This window comes from Coregonus lavaretus (assembly GCF_964263955.1).
Source record: "Coregonus lavaretus genome assembly, chromosome: 25".
In the NCBI taxonomy this organism is placed as follows: Eukaryota; Metazoa; Chordata; class Actinopteri; order Salmoniformes; family Salmonidae; genus Coregonus; species Coregonus lavaretus.
In genome coordinates, this window is record NC_140012.1 from 15,077,072 (window position 1) to 15,098,469 (window position 21,398).

At 42.8% G+C, this 21,398-nt stretch overlaps 1 protein-coding gene across 1 annotated transcript in view; it reads left to right on the forward strand.

The window, feature by feature from the left end:
- LOC311100383 (glutamate receptor ionotropic, delta-1-like) overlaps positions 1 to 21,398 on the forward strand; it is a gene marked incomplete at its 5' end in the record, with an annotated part of 495,891 nt that overhangs the window by 380,755 nt on the left and 93,738 nt on the right. The window contains one exon of the mRNA XM_084141276.1: positions 19,128 to 19,181. Within this exon, the coding sequence (XP_083997402.1) occupies positions 19,128 to 19,181 (54 nt within the window). The remainder of the gene's footprint in view (positions 1 to 19,127; positions 19,182 to 21,398) is intronic.

Below are 21,398 nucleotides of genomic sequence, written 5' to 3' on the forward strand. Positions count from 1 at the left end.
AACAGAGATGCTTTAAAAGACTCCTAACAAGACATCATGTTCTATAAAGGGGAAAAAAGGGGAAAAAACATTCCCTAAGGAAACATCCACCTTAGTAATTGGAAAGACAGGCTGAAAAATAGAGGAGAAAAATAAATTGAGATTACACTGTGTGGGTGGAGGCTTGCCAAGGCCTAGGAAGATGCCGTTTTTACAATCTCAAACCCATTTTATCCTGTGATGGTGACTGCATTGAATGTTTTTTATTTTATTTTATTTGTATTTTATTTTACCTTTATTTAACTAGGCAAGTCAGAACAAATTCTTATTTACAATGATGGCCTACCAAGAGGCAAAAGGCCTCCTGTGGGGACGGAGGCTGGGATTAAAAATGTAGGACAAAACACACATCCCGACAAGAGAGACACCACTACACTACATAAAGAGAGACCTAAGACGACAACACAGCATGGCAGCAACACATGACAACAACACAGTAGCAACACAACATGGCAGCAGCACAACATGGTAGCAGCACAAACATGGTACAGACATTGTTGGGCACAGACACCAGCACAAAGGGCAAAAAGGTAAAGACAACAATACATCAAGCGAAGCAGCCACAAGTGTCAGTAAGAGTGTCCATGAAAAAGCAAAGGAAAGAAACAGACACTTTAGGTTTTTGTATGTGACTTGCGAAAGGATGGGGATCAGGTGTTCATTTGACGTTGCTGTCATGACTTGGTTAGGCGGACAGAGAGAAGCATGCCATCTCCCCTTTTGACTTGTGAGATGATGCTAGAGTCAAGAGGAAATTGTGTGGGTGTAGGTTCTTACGGGAAAGCAGTCATTGCTCAATCTTCAATGGACAGTAAAATCATCTTTAAATAAAATCAAATTTTATTTGTCACATGCTTCGTAAACAACAGGTGTAGACTAACAGTGAAATGTTTACTTACAGGCCCTTCCCAACAATGCAGAGAGAAGAAACACAAAAAAAACACAATGAGTAACAATAATTTGGCTATATACACAGGATAGATAAACAGTAGCAGCAGCGTATGTGATGAGTCAAAAGAGTTAGTGCAAAAAGGGTCAGTGCAGAAAGTCCAGGTAGCTATTGGTTAACTATTTACATGACCCAATGCTCTTTTTTAGTGTATATGATAAATTATGATTCTGTTCATAAGGGTTGTTAACACTAGAGCGCAGAGGCAGTCATTTGGACTGCATATTAATTTAAAATTGAAATATCTCTTCATATCTTTGATGTGCGACTCAAGGGAGACAGATTGAGTGGGTGGAATATAGTTGTTTCAAGTATACTGTATGTGATTGTAAATTCAGCATCACTCTAAAAGTAGGCCTACACTATGTGCCCAATTAATAATCTACTTTACATTTCAATACATGTACATTCCACTCACATTGAATAACACACAGGCTAAATCAACTCAGTGAAGTTGACAGCGTTGACAGAATTTCTCTCACGATGGTGGACAGAGCCTCCATCCTAAGACATTGGCATCTGAAGTATCTGATATAATTGCTGCAACACAAGCACAATGAAGCATATACTGTATAATATGTTGACGGTTTGTGATTTTGTGCATGTGTATGCATGTGTAGAGCAAGCATGCTTGTCTGTGTATGGTTTATGTTTGAGCGAGAGAAAGATAGAATGGATGTTGGTATGCAGACCCGCTAGCAACTGTGGCCCCTTCACGATGAGTTCAGATTTTTGGTGGCCCCACCCCCATCGAAGTTGCCCATCCTTGTTCTAGAAACTGCTTTAAACACCACATTTATGAGCATTAGATGCACACTCTCTCAATGTACATAGTCAAGTCAAGGTCTGTTTCAATCAAACCTGACAGGCCAATGTTTTTGCAAAAGTTTGTGTTGCAAAATCTATACTGCCTGTGCACATTGCACACTCATGTCTTATTCTCAGAAATGGACGAGTCTAGCCTACCTATCAGTGGAGTCTACCTGTTGCTTTCACAGTACTCAGACCCATTCCCTGATTTTTGTTGACCATGTTAAAATACATACACTTAGTGTACAAAAAATTAGGAACACCTTCCTAATATTGAGTTGCACCCCCTTTTGCCTTCAGAACAGCCTCAATTCGTCGGGGCATGGACTCTACAAGGTGTTGAAAGCGTTCCACAGGGATGCTGGCCCATATTGACTCCAATGCTTCCCACAGTTGTGCCAAGTTGGCTGGATGTCCTTTGGGTGGTGGACCATTGTTGATACACACGGAAAACTGTTGAGCGTGAAAAACCCAGCAGCGTTGCAGTTCTTGACACACTCAAACTGGTGCGCCTGGCACCTACTACCATACCCTGTTCAAAGGAACTTAAGTATTTTGTCTTGCCCATTCAACCTCTGAATGGCACACATGCACAATCCATGTCTCACTTGTCCTGAGGCTTAAAAATCCTTCTTTAACCTGTCTCCTTCCCTTCATCTACACTGATGGAAGTGGATTTAACAAGTGACATCAATAAGGGATCATAGATTTCACCTGGATTCACCAGGTCAGTCTATGTCATGGAAAGAGCATGTGTTCCTAATGTTTTGTACATTCAGTGTATATGTTGGTTCTTAGATACTGTGGGCTTTATTGAATTGAACCATTCGACCCCCATATGATGACTTGCAAACACAATAACTTACTAATTTGCATATTAACTCTCTATGTGCATTCTTAATATTGTCTTGTCATTTGAACTGAAGGTCAGATTCATTATTTATGCCAGACAGTTGAGATTATAGCCTACAGATCGTGTTGAGTTATCTTCATGAAAAGAGAAACCTGTGAAATAAAGATGAGCTGGCGGAGAGTAGGGAAATCAAGTGATGAAATCATAAATTCCTCACCGTTTGACAACCCTTCAATTTCCCTCTTGTGGTGGTAGATGCATAGATTCAAGTCGCTGCTCAAAAGCCCTTGTTACATAGAACAAGAAAAGAACCACTACTACAGTTATTTTTCCAGGTACTGCAATCACTGTCCTCCTCAATGCCCATCCATATAGATAATGGAAAAGAGAAATGAGTGACACATCACTGCACCGTAGTCTGCCAAGCTATGAGTTATCAGCACTGGCTGCAGGGGCGTCAGAACTATGACTCTTGTTCCGGTCTCATATCCCAGATACCATGATTGCCTTCTCCACTAGTTGTGTTCAACATGTCAAGTGGTTTTGTTGTGCATCCAGAGGGGAAAAAAACTCTAGACCACCTTTACTCCACACACAGAGATGCGTACAAAGCTCTCCCTCGCCCTCCATTTGGCAAATCTGACCATAATTATATCCTCCTGATTCCTGCTTCTATGCAAAAACTAAAGCAGGAAGCACCAGAGACGCAGTCAATAAAAAAGTGGTCAGACGAAGCAGATGCTAAGCTACAGGACTGTTTTGCTAGCACAGACTGGAATATGTTCCGGGATTCTTCCGATGGCATTGAGATTGAGGAGTACACCACATCAGTCACTGGCTTCATCAATAAGTGCATAGTGACATGTTAGTACATACCCCAACCAGAAGCCATGGATTACAGGCAATATCCACACTGAGCTAAAGGGTAGAGCTGCTGCTTTCAAGGAGCAGGACTCTAACCCGGAAGCTTATAAGAAATCCCGCTATGCCCTCAGACGAACCATCAAACAGGCAAAGCATCAATACAGGACTAAGATCGAATCGTACTACACCGGCTCTGACGTTCGTCGGATGTGGCAGGGCTTGCAAACTATTACAGACTACAAAGGGAAGCACAGCCGCGAGCTGCCCAGTGACACGAGCCTACCAGACGAGCAAAATTACTTCTATGCTCGCTTCGAGGCAAGTAACACTGAAACATGCATGAGAGCATCAGCTGTTCCGGACGACTGGGTGATCACGCTCTCCGTAGCCGATGTGAGTAAGACCTTTAAACAGGTCAACATTCACAAGGCCGCAGGGCCAGACGGATTACCAGGACGTGTACTCCGAGCATGCGCTGACCAACTGGCAAGTGTCTTCACTGACATTTGCAACCTCTCCCTGTCTGAGTCTGTAATACCAAGATATTTCACCATAGTCCCTTTCACCATAGTCACCATAGTCCCTCTGCCCAAGAACACTAAGGTAACCTGCCTAAATGACTACCGACCCGTAGCACTCACGTCTGTACCCATGAAGTGCTTTGAAAGGCTGGTCATGGCTGACATCAACACCATTATCCCATAAACCCTAGACTCACTCCAATTTGAATACAACCCCAACGAATCCACAGATGATGCAATCTCTATTGCACTCCACACTGCCCTTTCACACCTGGACAAAAGGAACACCTATGTGAGAATGCTATTCATTGACTACAGCTCAGCGTTCAACACCATAGTGCCCTCAAAGCTCATCACTAAGCTAAGGACCCTGGGACTAAACACCTCCCTCTGCAACTGGATCCTGGACTTCTTGATGTGCCGACCCAGGTGGAAGGGTAGATAACAACACATCCGCCACGCTGATCCTCAACACGGGGGCCCCTCAGGGGTGCGTGCTCAGTCTCCTCCTCTACTCCCTGTTCACTCATGACTGCATGGCCAGGCACGACTCCAACACCATCATTAAGTTTGCCGATGACACAACAGTGGTAGGCCTGATCACCGACAACGACAAGACAGCCTATAGGGAGGAGGTCAGAGACCATGGCCGTGTTGTGCCAGGACAACAACCTCTCCCTCAACATAATCAAGACAAAGGAGATGATTGTGGACTACAGGAAAAAGAAGAGGACCGAGCACGCCCCCATTTTCATCGACGGGGCTATAGTGGAGCAGGTTGAGAGCTTCAAGTTCCTTGGTGTCCACATCACCAACAAACTAACATGGTCCAAGCACACCAAGACAGTCGTGAAGAGGGCACGACTAAGGAGACTGAAACGATTTGGCATGGGTCCTCAGATCCTGAGAAGGTTCTAATGCTGCACCATCGAGAGCATCCTGACTGGTTGCATCACTGCCTGGTATGGCAACTGCTCGGGCTCCGACCGCAAGGCACTATAGAGGGTAGTGTGCACGGCCCAGTACATCACTGGGGCCAAGCTTCCTGCCATCCAGGACCTCTATACCAGGCGGTGTCAGAGGAAGGCCCTAAAAATTGTCAAAAACTCCAGCCACCCTAGTCATAGACTGTTCTCTCTGCTACTGCATGGTAACGGAGTGCCAAGTCTAGGTCCAAGAGGCTTCTAAACACTTTCTACCCCAAGCCATAAGACTCCTGAACATCTAATCAACTGGCTACCCAGACTATTTGCATTGCTTTGATTTTATGCAAAAGTTATACTTAAATCCGAACTGGTTCTCTAGCAAATTAGTAAGATTGTCTCACCCCATGTTCAAGAATGGCCTTTTTCCCTTTATTCAGATTACAACCTCTCACTTTCAATTTTTTGAAAAAGAAATAATCTCCCAAATATCACTATTTCTAAAACAAGCCATAGAAAGTTGGTTGCAATTTCAATTTAATATTTTTTTGTTTCTTTCCAACCCCACCACCCCTCCCCTTTAGTAGTGGTTTCTTTGCAGCAATTTGACCATGAAGGCCTGATTCACACAGTCTCCTCTGAACAGTTGAAGTTGAGATGTGTCTGTTACTTGAACTCTGTGAAACATTTATTTGGGCTGGAAATTCTGAGGCTGATAACTCTAATGAACTTATCCTCTGCAGCAGAGGTAACTTTGGGTCTTCCATTCCTGTGGCGGTCCTCATGAGAGCCAGTTTCATCATAGCGCTTGATGGTTTTTGCGACTGCAATTGAAGAAACTTTCAAAGTTCTTGAAATGTTCAGTATTGACTGACCTTCATGTCTTAAAGAAATGATGGACTGTCATTTCTCTTTGCTTATTTGAGCTGTTCTTGCCATAATATGGACTTGGTCTTTCACCAAATAGGGCTATCTTCTGTATACTCCCCTACCTTGTCACAGCACAACTGATTGCTTCAAACGCATTAAGAAGGAAATTAAGCCACACCTGTTAATTGAAATGCATTCCAGGTGACTACCTCATGAAGCTGGTTGAGAGAATGCCAAGAGTGTCCAAAGCTGTCATCAAGGCCGAAGGTTGGCTATTTGAAGAATCTCAAATATAAAATACATTTTGTTTGTATAACACTTTTGTGGTTACTATATTATCCCATGTGTGTTATTTCAGTTTTGATGTCTTCACTATTATTCTGCAATGTAATTTTATTTTATTTTTTATTAAGAAAAACCCTTGAATGAGTAGGTGTGTCCAAACTTTTGACCGGTACTGTATATTTGCGAGGGAAAAAAAATATGGGGGATTGGAAGTGATGCAGAAAATTACATTGATGGAAGTTACAATCTACAGTATCTGCAATTTTAAAGCTGATCCACCCCCTAAAGACTGTAGGCTAGCCTATTATCGGTTTTCACCTTTCATTATGTGACTATGGATAGCCTATAGAATTTAGCCTATAGGAATATAATCAAATAACAAGGGGCCTATTGTAACCATCGATGTCACTAGATTATCGCCAGCTGATGTCTCGTTAAACCATCTGTATGCGCTAAATTCCCCCGCACAGCTGATCTCAATTGCAACCATTATTGGTCACCTCATTACCGCTCCCTAAAAGATGTTGGTGTTACCTTAACATTAGTCTTGCTTGCATCCAAAGTCTTTCGAGATATGTTTGCCCTCTGGTTGGTATTGTAAATCGGAACAACGTAGTACTTTTTGAACAGACTAGGGGAAATGTTTCTATTTGACAAGCATTCCGTGCAATATAAATAAAGTATTTCACAGTTTACCACGGCAAATCTACTGTGGCAATTTACCCGACACTTTGTATGAACTGAAACTAATGTTGGTGTAGCCTATTGTTGTTATTTTATTTGTTTCCTATTTATGTTATTCAAAAGTGTCTGGTATGGTCATTTCTTATCAAGTAAAATATCCCTGGACTGGCCATATGTAAAAATGTGTAAATAAATCAAGTCAATCAGGGGAATTTAGTTATTTGTGCCAGAATCGAACCCACGCTGACACTGTAGGCCTATACGTGTTCGCTAAAGGTAGTGGCCCTAAACGCTAGTTCACCCCAGGCCACAATTGAACAGAATTTTGACCTTAGTATACACTTGTATGTCTATCTATCTTGTGTTATTAAGCTATATAAAACAACAGTTGTTGATGTGTATGGCTGCATTTCAGATACATTTTTGTACATTTGAATGTTGCAGTAATAGGACCTAGGCCTAGCGTTTGAGCGAGCGAGAGAGAGAAAATTATTTTGCTAGCAAGCCCTGATCCCAAAGACTTGACTGCCCCCACATGGAGAGAAATAAAACTGCTATTTTTCAGGGACTCATGAGGCTCATTTGAATTTCCTGATGCAGCAGGAAAATTCTCTGTGACAAGAGTGATCAAGTTAAGATCTGACATCTGTATATGATTGAGCTGTCCATGTTGCTGTTTAATTAAAATGTGCCATAGCATGCTTCCTTTTAAATTAGAAGAAAGAAGAAAAACATTTCCACCCATGCACAGCTTTCCATATATTTACTAATTAACCATGCATATGCAAACCACACAACTCCCTTCGAAAGGAAACCAAAAAAAAGAAGGTTGTAGATGTGTTTTGCATCAAGATTAATTTAGGTCATTAGGGTGTACAATATTGAGAATTAGTTTTAAACTCAGTTCCTTACATGCTAATGAATGCTTCTGTTTAACATATGTGACCGATTGGTATTTGAATCCTGGTCTCCTGCGCACCACACAACTGTTAGCCCACTGAACAGAAGCTTAGGCACTGGCTCGGGAGCTAATATGTCTTCAGAAGGGTATTAAATGATCATGGCATTGCACGCAGATCCAGAAAGAGTGGCACTGAGAAAACCAAAACAATAGCATCACTCCTTCTCTTGTCACATCCCATTTTCTCACTCAGAGGTTTACAGTTTTTGCTCAGAGGTGGTTTAGAAAGATCATAAACAAAACCCACTAATAGCATAATGAACTCAGAAGAATTGACCAGACAAACATTGAGGCATAGAGAAATACCATATATCAGACCAACCCGATTCCAAATGGATTTTGCTTGCTGCGTCCTTGCCGAAAGCTGACGAGGGCCCTGCAAGCCCCTCAGCAGGACCATGTAATGTTCTATATTGTGTAACCATGACAACAGTCTTCACAGCTGCATTTAAGCTGTATTTTGCACATTTTAATGATGTTTCTTTGCGGTTTTTATTGGAATAATTTCCACCAAAATCAAAGTAAAACTCACAGTAAATGGACTGAATAAAAAATGGGGGAGGGTTCAGGTGCATACATAAAGGGACAGTTTCCCAGAAACAGATTAGGCCTAGTCCTGGATTGAAAAGCTGTCTCAATGGAGAATCAATATTGACAATGCTTTTTAGTCCTTTTTAGTGTCTGGGAAAGTGGCCTAAACTGTAAGCCGAGTTTGGTTTCCTGTTCTGCATTAGAAAGAGGCACATAGAGATCTCTATGGCTCTGATCTATGAGACAAAGCATGAGAAACTACTCTTTAAGCCACACGTTCATAAAGGTGCTGTACATTTCCTCAAACTTTCAAGTGAACATCTTTTAAATGGTTTATCTATATTTCACATTTGTGGATATTTTTGACAGATCCAATGTCTGAGAATATGATGACTTGATTGTTCCATTGTCTGTAACCTTTCCAGGCCCTGTTTGCTCAGAAACCTTCATTGAATTTACACACATACAGTGAGGGAAAAAAGTATTTGATCCCCTGCTGATTTTGAAATCAGCAGAAATGATCAGTCTATAATTTTAATGGTAGGTTTATTTGAACAGTGAGAGACAGAATAACAACAAAAAAATCCAGAAAAAACGCATGTCAAAAATGTTATAAATTGATTTGCATTTTCATGAGGGAAATAAGTATTTGACCCCCTCTCAATCAGAAAGATTTCTGACTCCCAGGTGTCTTTTATACAGGTAACGAGCTGAGATTAGGAGCACACTCTTAAAGGGAGTGCTCCTAATCTCAGCTTGTTACCTGTATAAAATACACCTGTCCACAGAATCAATCAATCAATCAGATTCCAAACTCTCCACCATGGCCAAGACCAAAGAAGCTCTCCAAGGATGTCAGGGACAATATTGTAGACCTACACAAGGCTGGAATGGGCTACAAGACCATAGCCAAGCAGTTGGTGTGATTATTCGCAAATGGAAGAAACACAAAAGAACTGTCAATCTCCCTCGGCCTGGGGCTCCATGCAAGATCTCACCTCGTGGAGTTGCAATGATCATGAGAACGGTGAGGAATCAGCCCAGAACTACACGGGAGGATCTTGTCAATGATCTCAAGGCAGCTGGGACCATAGTCACCAAGAAAACAATTGGTAACACACTACGCCGTGAAGGACTGAAATCCTGCAGCGCCCGCAAGGTCCCCCTGCTCAAGAAAGCACATATACAGGGCCGTCTGAAGTTTGCCAATGAACATCTGAATGATTCAGAGGAGAACTGGTTGAAAGTTTTGTGGTCAGATGAGACCAAAATCGAGCGCTTTGGCATCAACTCAACTCGCTGTGTTTGGAGGAGGAGGAATGCTGCCTATGACCCCAAGAACACCATCCCCACCGTCAAACATGGAGGTGAAAACATTATGCTTTGGGGGTGTTTTTCTGCTAAGGGGACAGGACAACTTCACCGCATCAAAGGGACGATGGACGGGGCCATTCTGTGGACAGGTGTCTTTTATACAGGTAACAAGCTGAGATTAGGAGCACTCCCTTTAAGAGTGTGCTCCTAATCTCAGCTCGTTACCTGTATAAAAGACACCTGGGATCCAGAAATCTTTCTGATTGAGAGGGGGTCAAATACCTCATTAAAATGCAAATCAATTTATAAAATTTTTGACATGCGTTTTTTTTGTTATTTTTTTTGTTATTCTGTCTCTCACTGTTCAAATAAACCTACCATTAAAATTATAGACTGATCATGTCTTTGTCAGTGGGCAAACGTACAAAATCAGCAGGGGATCAAATACTTTTTTCCCTCACTGTATACACACACACACACACACGCACGTGTGTAAACACACATGCACACACATAGCTGATATTAGTCTCTAATTGGAGCAACATGTCCATCTGCCACAAGAGCAAGTTAATGAATAGCCATCCTAAGAATAAGATGGGTTGACAAGAGCTGCAGGGTCTCTCTGTACATAACCGTAGTGCAATACAGAGTACAGGAAATGTTTGTAAATAGTTACATACTAGAACATGTTTTACTTCTATTTTGTCAAGTGGCACTAGAGAAAAGGCAAAAACACAATGCAAATAGGCTGGGTAGCCATTTGATTAGATGTTCAGGAGTCTTATGGCTTGGGGTAGAAAGTGTTTAGAAGCCTCTTGGACCTAGACTTGGCACTCCGGTACAATGCAGTAGCAGAGAGAACAGTCTATGACTAGGGTGGCTGGAGTTTTTGACAATTTATAGGGCCTTCCTCTGACACCGCCTGGTATAGAGGTCCTGGATGGCAGGAAGCTTGGCCCCAGTGATGTACTGTGCTGTGCACACTACCCTCTGTAGTGCCTTGCGGTCGGAGGCCGAGCAGTTGCCATACCAGGCAGTGATGCAACCAGTCAGGATGCTCTCGATGGTGCAGCATTAGAACCTTTTCAGGATCTGAGGACCCATGCCAAATATTTTCAGTCTCCTTAGGGAAAATAGGTTTTGTCATGCCCTCTTCACAACTTTCTTGGTGTGCTTGGACCATGTTAGTTTGTTGGTGATGTGGACACCAAGGAACTTGAAGCTCTCAACCTGCTCCACTACAGCCCCGTCGATGAAAATGGGGGCGTGCTCGGTCCTCTTCTTTTTCCTGTAGTCCACAATCATCTCCTTTGTCTTGATTACGCTGAGGGAGAGGTTGTTGTCCTGGCACAACACGGCCATGGTCTCTGACCTCCTCCCTATAGGCTGTCTTGTCGTTGTCGGTGATCAGGCCTACCACTGTTGGGTCATCAGCAAACTTAATGATGGTGTTGGAGTCGTGCCTGGTCATGCAGTCATGAGTGAACAGGGAGTAGAGGAGGGGACTGAGCACGCACCACTGAGGGGCCCCCGTGTTGAGGATTTGCGTGGCGGATGTGTTGTTATCTACCCTTCCTCCTAGGTCGGCCCATCAGGAAGTCCAGGATCCAGTTGCAGAGGGAGGTGTTTAGTCCCAGGGTCCTTAGCTTAGTGATGAGCTTTGAGGGCACTATGGTGTTGAATGCTGAGCTGTAGTCAATGAATAGCATTCTCACATAGGTGTTCCTTTTGTCCAGGTGTGAAAGGGCAGTGTGGAGTGCAATAGAGATTGCATCATCTGGGGATCCGTTGGGGCGGTATTCAAATTGGAGTGGGTCTAGGGTTTATGGGATAATGGTGTTGATGTCAGCCATGACCAGCCTTTCAAAGCACTTCTTGGGTACAGACGTGAGTGCTACGGGTCGGTAGTCATTTAGGCAGGTTACCTTAGTGTTCTTGGGCAGAGGGACTATGGTGGTTTGATTGAAATATATTGGTATTACAGACTCAGACAGGGAGAGGTTGCAAATGTCAGTGAAGACACTTGCCAGTTGGTCAGCGTATACTCAGAGTACACGTCCTGGTAATCCGTCTGGCCCTGCGGCCTTGTGAATGTTGACCTGTTTAAAGGTCTTACTCACATCGGCTATGGAGAGCCTGATCACACAGTCGTCCGGAACAGCTGATGCTCTCATGCATGTTTCAGTGTTACTTGCCTCGAAGCGAGCATAGAAGTAATTTTGCTCGTTTGATAGGCTCATGTCACTGGGCAGCTCGTGGCTGTGCTTCCCTTTGTAGTCTGTAATAGTTTGCAAGCCCTGCCTCATCCGATGAGCGTCGGAGCCGGTGTAGTACGATTCGATCTTAGTCCTGTATTGACGCTTTGCCTGTTTGATGGTTCGTTGGAGGGCATAGCGGGATTTCTTATAAGCTTCCGGGTTAGAGTCCCACTCCTTGAAAGCAGCATCTCTACCCTTTAGCTCAGTGCGGATGTTGCCTGTAATCCATGGCTTCTGGTTGGGGTACGTACAGTCACTGTGGGGACGACGTCATCGATGTACTTGTTGATGAAGCCAGTGACTGATGTGGTGTACTTCTCAATGCCATCGGAAGAATGCCGGAACATATTCCAGTCTGTGCTAGCAAAACAGTCCTGTAGCTTAGCATCTGCTTCATCTGACCACTTTTTTAGTGACAGAGTCACTGGTGCTTCCTGCTTTAGTTTTTTACTTGTAAGCAGGAATCAGGAGGATAGAATTATGGTCAGATTTGCCAAATGGAGGGCGAGGGAGAGCTTTGTACGAGTCTCTGTGTGTGGAGTAAAGGTGGTCTAAGTTTTTTGCCCCTCTGGTTGCACATTTAACATGCTGGTAGAAATTAGGTAAAACGGATGTAAGTTTCCCTGCATTAAACTCCCCAGCCACTAGGAGCGCCGCCTCTGGATGAGCGTTTTCCTGTTTGCTTATGGCCGTATACAGTTCATTGAGTGCCGTCTTAGTGCCGGCATCGGTTTGTGGTGGTAAATAGACAGCTACGAAGAATATAGATGAAAACTCTCTTGGTAGATATGGTGGTCTACAGCTTATCATGAGATACTCTACCTCAGGCGAGCAAAACCTTGAGACTTCCTTAGATATCGTGCACCAGCTGTTGTTTACAAATATACATAGAACACCACCCCTTTTCTTACCAGAGGCTGCTGTTCTATCCTGCCGATACAGTGTATAACCCGCCAGCTGTATGTTATTCATTCTTCGATCAGCCACGACTCGGTGAAACAAAAGATATTACAGTTTTTAATGTCCCATTGGTAGGATATACATGTTTGTAGATCGTCCACTTTATTATCAAGCGATTGTAAATTGGCCAATAGTATCGATGGCAAAGGCAGATTAGTCACTCGTCGCCGGCTCCTTACCAGGCACCCCGATCTCCTTCCGCGATATCTCCTTTTCTTTCTACTGCGAATGACGGGGATGAGGGCCCTGTCAGGTGTTTGGTGCAAATCCCTCTCGTCCGACTCATTAAAGAAAAATAATTTGTCCAGTTCAAGGATGAGTAATCGCTGTTCTGATGTCCAGAAGCTCTTTTCGGTCATAAGAGACGGTAGCAGCAACATTATGTACAAAATAAATACAAACAATTTGAAAAAACACACAAAATAGCACGGTTGGTTAAGAGTCCATAAAACGGCAGTTTGCTAGGTGTAGGCATAACTATAAGCAAATAGGTAAACTGGGATAATACTAAAGAGTTAGTCAGGGTGCTTTTTCCACAAATAGACAGGTATTCACCTTTCCATGGTAGCAAAATCTTATCTATTTTTGCTAACTTTCTATTCAAATTTATCGGAGTGAGATTTATTTATTTTGGGATATGTATACCGAGTATATCCACATCACCATCAGACCATTTTATTGGTAAACTACACGGTAATGTAAAATTTTTATTTCTTTGTGATCCCATACGTATTATATAGTGCATTTATCATAATTTGGTTGTAATCCAGAGAGGTTAGAAAATGTATCTAGATCCTCTATGAGGCTGTGGAGGGATTCAAGTTGTGGATTTAAAAGAAAACATGAATCATCAGCGTACAATGACACCTTTGTTTTTAAGCCCTGGATTTCTAATCCCTTGAAATTATGGTTGGATCTGATGTTTGTGTGTTCCCTGGCAGAAACGATGAGCTGATTTGGGCCATCAATTGATTGACAGATGTAGGCCTACTGTAGAACGATAAACTGTTCTCCAGTATGGATGCACAAAAAGCTTATTTCTCTCAAATGTTGTTTACAAATTTGTTTACATCCCTGTTAGTGAGCATTTCTCCTTTGCCAAAATAATCCATCCACCTGACAGGTGTGGCATATCAAGAAGCCGATTAAACAGCATGATCATTACACAGGTGCACCTTGTGCTGGGGACAATAAAAGGCCACGCTAAAATTTTGATTTTTGTCACACAACAAAATGCCACAGATGTCTCAAGTTTTGAGTGAGCATGCAATTGGCATGCTGACTGCAGGAATGTCCACCAGCGCTGTTGCCAGATAATTAAATGTTCATTTTTCTACCATAAGCCACCTCCAACATCGTTTTAGAAAATTTGGCAGTACGTCCAACCGGCTTCACAACCGCAGACCACGTGTAACAACGCCCGCCCAGGACCTCCACATCCAGCTTCTTCACTTGCGGGATGGTCTGAGACCAGCCACCCGGACAGCTGATGAAACTGTGGGTTTGCACAATCGAAGAATTTCTGCACAAACTGTCAGAAACCATCTCAGGGAAGCTCATCTGCGTGCTCATCGTCCTCACCAGGGTCTTGACCTGACTGCAGTTTGGTGTCGTAACCGACTTCAGTGGGAAAATTCTCACCTTCAGTGTCCACTGGCACACTGGAGAAGTGTGCTCTTCACGGATGAATCCCGGTTTCAACCGGGCTGATGGCAGACAGCGTGTATGGCGTTGTGTGGGCGAGCGGTTTGCTGATGTCAACTTTGTGAATAGAGGGCCCCATGGTAGCGGTGGGCATAAGCTACGGACAATGAACACAATTGCATTTTATTGATGGCAATCTGAATGCACAGAAATACCGTGACGAGATCCTGAGGCACATTGTTGTGCCAGTCATCCTGCCCCATCATCTCATGTTTCAGCATGATAATGCACGGCCCCATGTCGCAAAGATCTGTACACAATTCCTGGAAGCTGAAAATGTCCCAGTTCTTCCATGGCCTGCATACTCACCAGATATATCACCCATTGAGCATGTTTGGGATGCTCTGGATTGACGTGTACGACAGCGTGTACCAGTTCCCGCCAATATCCAGCAACTTCTCACAGCCATTGAATAGGATGGCACATCATTCCACAGGCCACAATCAACAGCCTGATCAACTCTATGCGAAGGTGATGTGTCCCGCTGCATGAGGCAAATGGTGGCCACACCAGATACTGACTGGTTTTCTGATCCACTCCCCTACCTTTTTAAAATATTTGTATTCCCAGTCATGTGAAATCCATAGATTAGGGCCTAATTAATTTATTTCATTGACTGATTTCCTTATATGAACTGTAACTCAGTAAAACATTGTACTTATTGAAAACATTGAAATAAATGCAATTAACTTACATTTACATTTTAGTCATTTAGCAGACGCTCTTATCCATAGCGACTTACAGTTAGTGAGTGCATAAATGTTTCATACTGGCCCCCTGTGGGAATCGAACCCACAACCCTGGCGTTGCAAGCACCATGCTCTACGAATTGAGCTAATGTAGGCTCAGGCTGGTCTCTATATCACCCAGCACTCATGATGCTCGGAGCCAGAGCGCGCTGCTTAGACCATTTTATTGTATTCATAAGAATACTATGAATACTGATGATACATAGGCGCATCGTTTTAATAAACCATAGCCTTAACCTTAAGCCCTCAGAATTAATGCCTAAACTGTTAACCTTTGAGTTGTTTCTGTTTTAACCCTGTAACCACGCAGAATTAATACATAGAAAATAGAAGTTTATCCATGGGTCAAAGGGCAGTGGGCCGACTCTGGCATATGTGTTTTGGGTTCAATGGCTGTAACCGCAAGACCACACGGCATTGAGGCAACCAAAATAATGTATTCTACCCCCTACAACTAAAGTAAATGTATTATAATTCACATAAGAATTCACATGAGACGCGTTGTAGCCTGCACATAGCCTACATAAGGTACAATGTAGGTACAGTGTGCATTGTATACAAACACCGCTTCCAGCTGCCCCCTGGAGACGAAATATTTATTCAGATATTCAAATCCTCCTGCTGCAGGATTATTTTCCTCCTGCGACGAAAGGAGTCAAATAAGATCAGACATCGGTAACATCAAAGTATGCTAGTTTTTCCAGTTAATTGGTGTGTATTCTTCACATGTAGCCTATATGTTAAGCAATCAGATTCTCCCTGAAATACATCCTCCTCAAAGCAGTGTCTTAATTGCTTTTTGTAATTTATATACAATCAGGAGGAGTCTCTTTGTGAAATGGAGGAAGGCTGTTCTATATTCCTGGTGAGGCGGTTGCCAAGACACATTGATTGGATGCAGAGTTCAATTATCCTATCACCGATTTCTGGAGACACAGATTCCCTGATGGGATTTCCACCCTAGCTTTCAACTTCCACCACCCGCACACTGTTTGCATAAGGAACATTTGCATACTGTCTTGATAGTCCCCCTGACCTGACAATGATTTAAAAAAATATTCTCACTTAGGTAGACTTCTGTGTTTTAGTTTGAGGCCAGCAAACCTTGCATGTATTGATTTCTTTAGCTTGAAAAAAGAGACAAATAGGATGTGAAAGAAAAGTTTTTTTTTAGAATGTGTTCAACATGTTTAATTGTTTTATTACCGAATTGATTACATTGATTGTGTCATTTCCTCATGTTCCAGATAGCAGCGAAGCTAAGTGCACAATATTGCTTTAACTAGTCTATCTATGCACGTTTCATTTGTGTAGAGAAATTACTGGTTGAACTGAACAGAGTAGCCTGGCCTGACTCATAGAATAACACACAGAATCTCTATGGAATTATAGGTTCTCTATGGTCAGACCCTTCTCACTGTATTAATAGCAATTTCTCCCCAGTACCTCCACCCAGGTCCCCCCTCAGTGGTCTCCATTCAGTCCCTCCCTCGTTAAAGGCGGTCAGATCTACCCGGTCCCATCCACTCTGCCAACCTCCCTGGAGGCCTTCTGAACCACACTCAACATTACCACCCATCAACTGCTGCTGCCCAAGTGGTGACCAGCCATGCCAACACCCACTTTGCCCAGTGCCACTATCAAGAACCCCATGCTGGAGATCTCAGATCTCAGGATTGTGTCCCAAATGGCACCCTTTTCCCTACATACTGCACTATATAGGGAAGAGGGTGCCATTTGGGACACAGACCAAAATTGGATAGAGCAGGGAGGGGTTGAGGTGTTGTATTTTCTGGTTATTGGGTTTTCTAGATATCCATTTTGCTCCGTATTTGAATGACATGAGGATTTTCACAGTGATTTCCACGCAAATTAAAATTGAAATGTACACATATTTTGATCAGCCACACTACATTTCACATTCATATTAACTTCACTCACCATAATCCCCAACAACGCAGTAGTGTCCTTTCTCTTCTCCCTATGAATAAAATAAATATAGTATGACGTGTTACGTCAGTGTTATGACTCAGTGGCTCAGTCAGGGACCAAACTGACCAAGTAGGCCTAGAGTCATCAGCAGCACCTCTGATGGGCAGTGTAGCCTCAAAGATTACTCATCATGTACCCGCAAACCACCTCACGTCCCCACAAACCACCTTAAACCACATCACACAATGGACAGAGGGGATGGGCCACACATGAATACAATCTGCTTTTGGGGACATGTGCGATCATGTGCAGCATTATATGCGGCTAGACTATAGGCTATAGGGTGAGGAAAGGTTATGATGACTCATAGGACTAAATAGATGGTGGCAGGACCTGGTTGGGCTGTTCAGGGGATATCTAGAAGCGGTGACATGCTCTCAATTATCCCTGCTACACTTCTTATGCACGTCATGCTTTCCACCTTTCGCTTTCCTCTGAAATTTCATACGGTGAATCAAACCTACTGATTCACTATAATAGACCTATATGGAGGTCTGTCTTATGGGTAAGTATTTGGATCCATTGAGAATGAGATCCGATTCTGTTTAGACAGGTACTTGAGCAGGTAATCAAATGCTTAAAGGTTGAAAGATGATGGAGATTTGATCAGCAAGGACTTCGATATCCCCATGAGGTCTATGAGGTCTGGAACCTCTGAGCTCTGTCTGGTTCAATGTTGTGGTTTAATACATAGGATATGAATCAAAGTTGCCTCATTTGACAGTACAACCAATGATTGATTAATAATTGCATACAAACCCATGTTAACTAATTGACTACTAGCCATGTCACACCTCCATGTGATTATAACAAACTAGCCACATTAGAGCAGTCAACATAATTATTAATGCGGTGTAGCCTACATAGTGACATTCTATGAGAGGACACTAAATATTTATGGTCAACATGAACCCACAGAAGTGTTTACATACGTAACAGCCATCTTATGGTAACGGAGGCAAATGAGGAGCCATTTGAGAACATCTGGCAGGCCTAACCAACCTCAGGACAGGAGGATCACACGGGGTGATCCATAACTTTTGTATAGGGCTCCTCAGCTGGCAGATGCTGCACATTGTATCTTCTTTGTTCTCTATAACGCAACGTAAATGTGCTAAGCTTTTCTAATACGGACACTGTACAACCAGAATGTTTCATATGTGAGCATGAAAACAGTATGGGAGGGTAAGGGTTAAACCATGTGCAGGCCTTTCTTTCTGCAAATGGCATTTAAAAAAACAATTTTTACTGTACTACAAGAAAGTCTCTGTTGTGATTACCACATATGGCATAGGCCCAAGCAAGCAATGTGATGTCAAATGTAGGCTTACACTGAGCAATTATAGTATTTCAAAAGGCTAGGATGTTAGGTGCTAAAACATTTTGGCACTACCTAAGCTACAAAAGGCTTGTGGTACACTTTTCAGCTGGAATGGGCTGCCAACACAATGGATTGTGGGAAAGGCAGTACCACCAGGAGAACAACAAAGGACATTTTAACAACACTATTTACATAGTTGAGTCATTCTCTGTGAACATTCTGAGCTCAGTTCTTGACAGATTTCAGCTCCAGTCCGGTTGATGGATTTTTGGAGGGTCTTTAGCTGTTAGCCTTGCATGGACCCAATGCTGTCTGTCCACCATGGTTTGCCAAGCCACGTGGGTGTTATGTTTGTTCCTTGTATAATTGGATAATGACAAGACTGTAGAGGATTTTACATGGGTTCTGTTGGATAGAAACAATGGCAATACATCCAAGTCTTCTGCCCTCAATCTGCCTGTTCCCTCCACAGTCTTAGCTGTTCACTTGCAGTATGGTAACCTCTTTCTTTCTCTCTTCCTCGCTCTCTTTCTTTGCAGGCTGTTGAAACCAACCTGGCTTCCAAGGACAGTCACTGGGTGTTTGTCAATGAGGTAAGCAAAGACGAGAGTATTTATGTTGATGCTGCTATTAAATCTCTCTCTCTATCGCTCTCTGGTCCCCTCTTTTGCTTCTTTTCCCTCTCTCTCTTTCTCCTCCTAACTACTATCTTTTCCCTCCCTCTATTTAGCCACAACAACTCCATAATTATAGTGCACTGCCAAGAACAGTGAGTTGATGATTAAGGGAACTGCTAGACACATCCTTTAGCTCAGTAGTCACCCACAGAAGACTGAAGTTCAATAGCACCTTGCAATGTGTGTCTTATAACGTTCAGTCACTCTGCATACTGATAGAGCTCTAACAAAAGGAGTGTTCATTGTTTGATACAACGCATTAAAAGCGTTGCCAAGTGGTTAATTAACGATGCCTGAACGTTTCCTATTTGGCTGTTTACATTTCAATATGCCTGATTCTCCCACATCCACTTAAGCATTTGCAGTTTTGAATTTTATAAATTATAAATTCCAAACTGTCATCCCTTGCTCAATTTGCCAATTTTGGTAAATGTATTGCCTCTCTGCCAGTTGCAAATTACGAATTTTTATTCCAGAAAGATCTGTTTTAACAGTCTTGGTACCCCAATCCACTTATTGAAATATGCCACCATACAGAGTCTAGGTGTGCGTCCCAAATGGCAGTATTTTCCCTATATAGTATACTACTTTTAACCAGAGCCCAATGGGAATAGGGTGCCATTTTTATGATGCAGCCTAGGTCTTCGCCATAGACATAGTCTGGGTCTCTAGGACACCACACTTGTTTTTCAGTAGTGGCTGAAAGACCAAGACCGCGAGGGGGGCGAGGGGGCCAAGACCGAGTCAAGACCAAGCAATGCAAATCTAATTCAAGACCATGATTGTAATTGTGTCAAATCGCCACCATAATAAGAGTTCAAAATGCCCAGTATTTCTGTGTTCATATTTCAGAAGAACATATGGATTCTTTAGACATTCAGAATGGTGACAAAATGCATGCTGAGGGAAAATAAAGAGCCACTCTACAAATTATCACTAACCCAAACGGGTCTCTAAATAATAGATACAAATACAAAATATATAACAACTTCCTCGGTCTGCCCTTACTAATACACTGCACCAAAATACCCTAGTTTCAGACTCCTAATTATCCTTACACCTCTGAAGACTCTATGCACTTCCATGCCAGTCGGAAGAACTTAGGTGTTTTATCTCTGAACACTCAAAAGCTGTTTTCTCCACCGACTGTTGGATAAGGGGAACCATGGGGTCTTAACAACACTCGGTGGAATCTAGAGATCCTGACTGCCAATGTGTTCAGCCTGAGACATGCCATTACGTTATCCTGAACCTCACACCTCACCATTGTTACAGCCCCCTCCATTCATTGTCACAGACCATTTTAGTCATTTAGCAGACGCTCTTATCCAGAGCGACTTACAGTTAGTGAATGCATATTTTTTTTATACTGGCCCCCCGTGGGAATCAAACCCACAACCCTGGCGTTGCAAACGCCATGCTCTATCAACTGAGCTACATCCCTGCCGGCCATTCCCTCCCCTACCCTGGACGACGCTGGGCCAATTGTGCGCCGCCCATGAGTCTCCCGGTCGCGGCCTGCGGCGACAGAGCCTGGATTCGAACCAGGATCTCTAGTGGCACAGTTAGCACTGCGATGCAGTGTCTTAGACCACTGCGCCACCCCCCCTCCCACCAAAACAAACAAGAACAAGTGCTCAAAAGTCAAATGATGAAATACAACATCTCTTATTAGATCAAAAATTATACAAATAAGTTTACAAGATAAGCCAAGACATTAGTACAAAAAAAATGAAAAAGTGAAATAGTGAAATAAGTTCAATTATATTGTACAAAATGTACAATTGCACTGTAATGCCCCCCCCCCCCCCCCCCAAAAAAAAAGTCAAACAAATTATAAAATACAACATCTCTAATTAAATAAAAATATATAAAAAGAAGTGTACAACATAAGACATAAGTTAAAATAAATATTCCCAAACCCCCTTCCAAAAAATAAGTAATGAACAAAACATTTTTTTTAAATTGCAAGCTCTCCTCAACAATGCCATTGTCACGATCGTCTAATGAGGGAGACCAAAGCGCAGCGCGTTGAGCGAACATGACTTTATTAAATTAAAGTACTCACTACAAAAAACAACAAACAATGACGAATCGTGAAGTCCTCAGTTACAATGACTGACAAGGAACAAA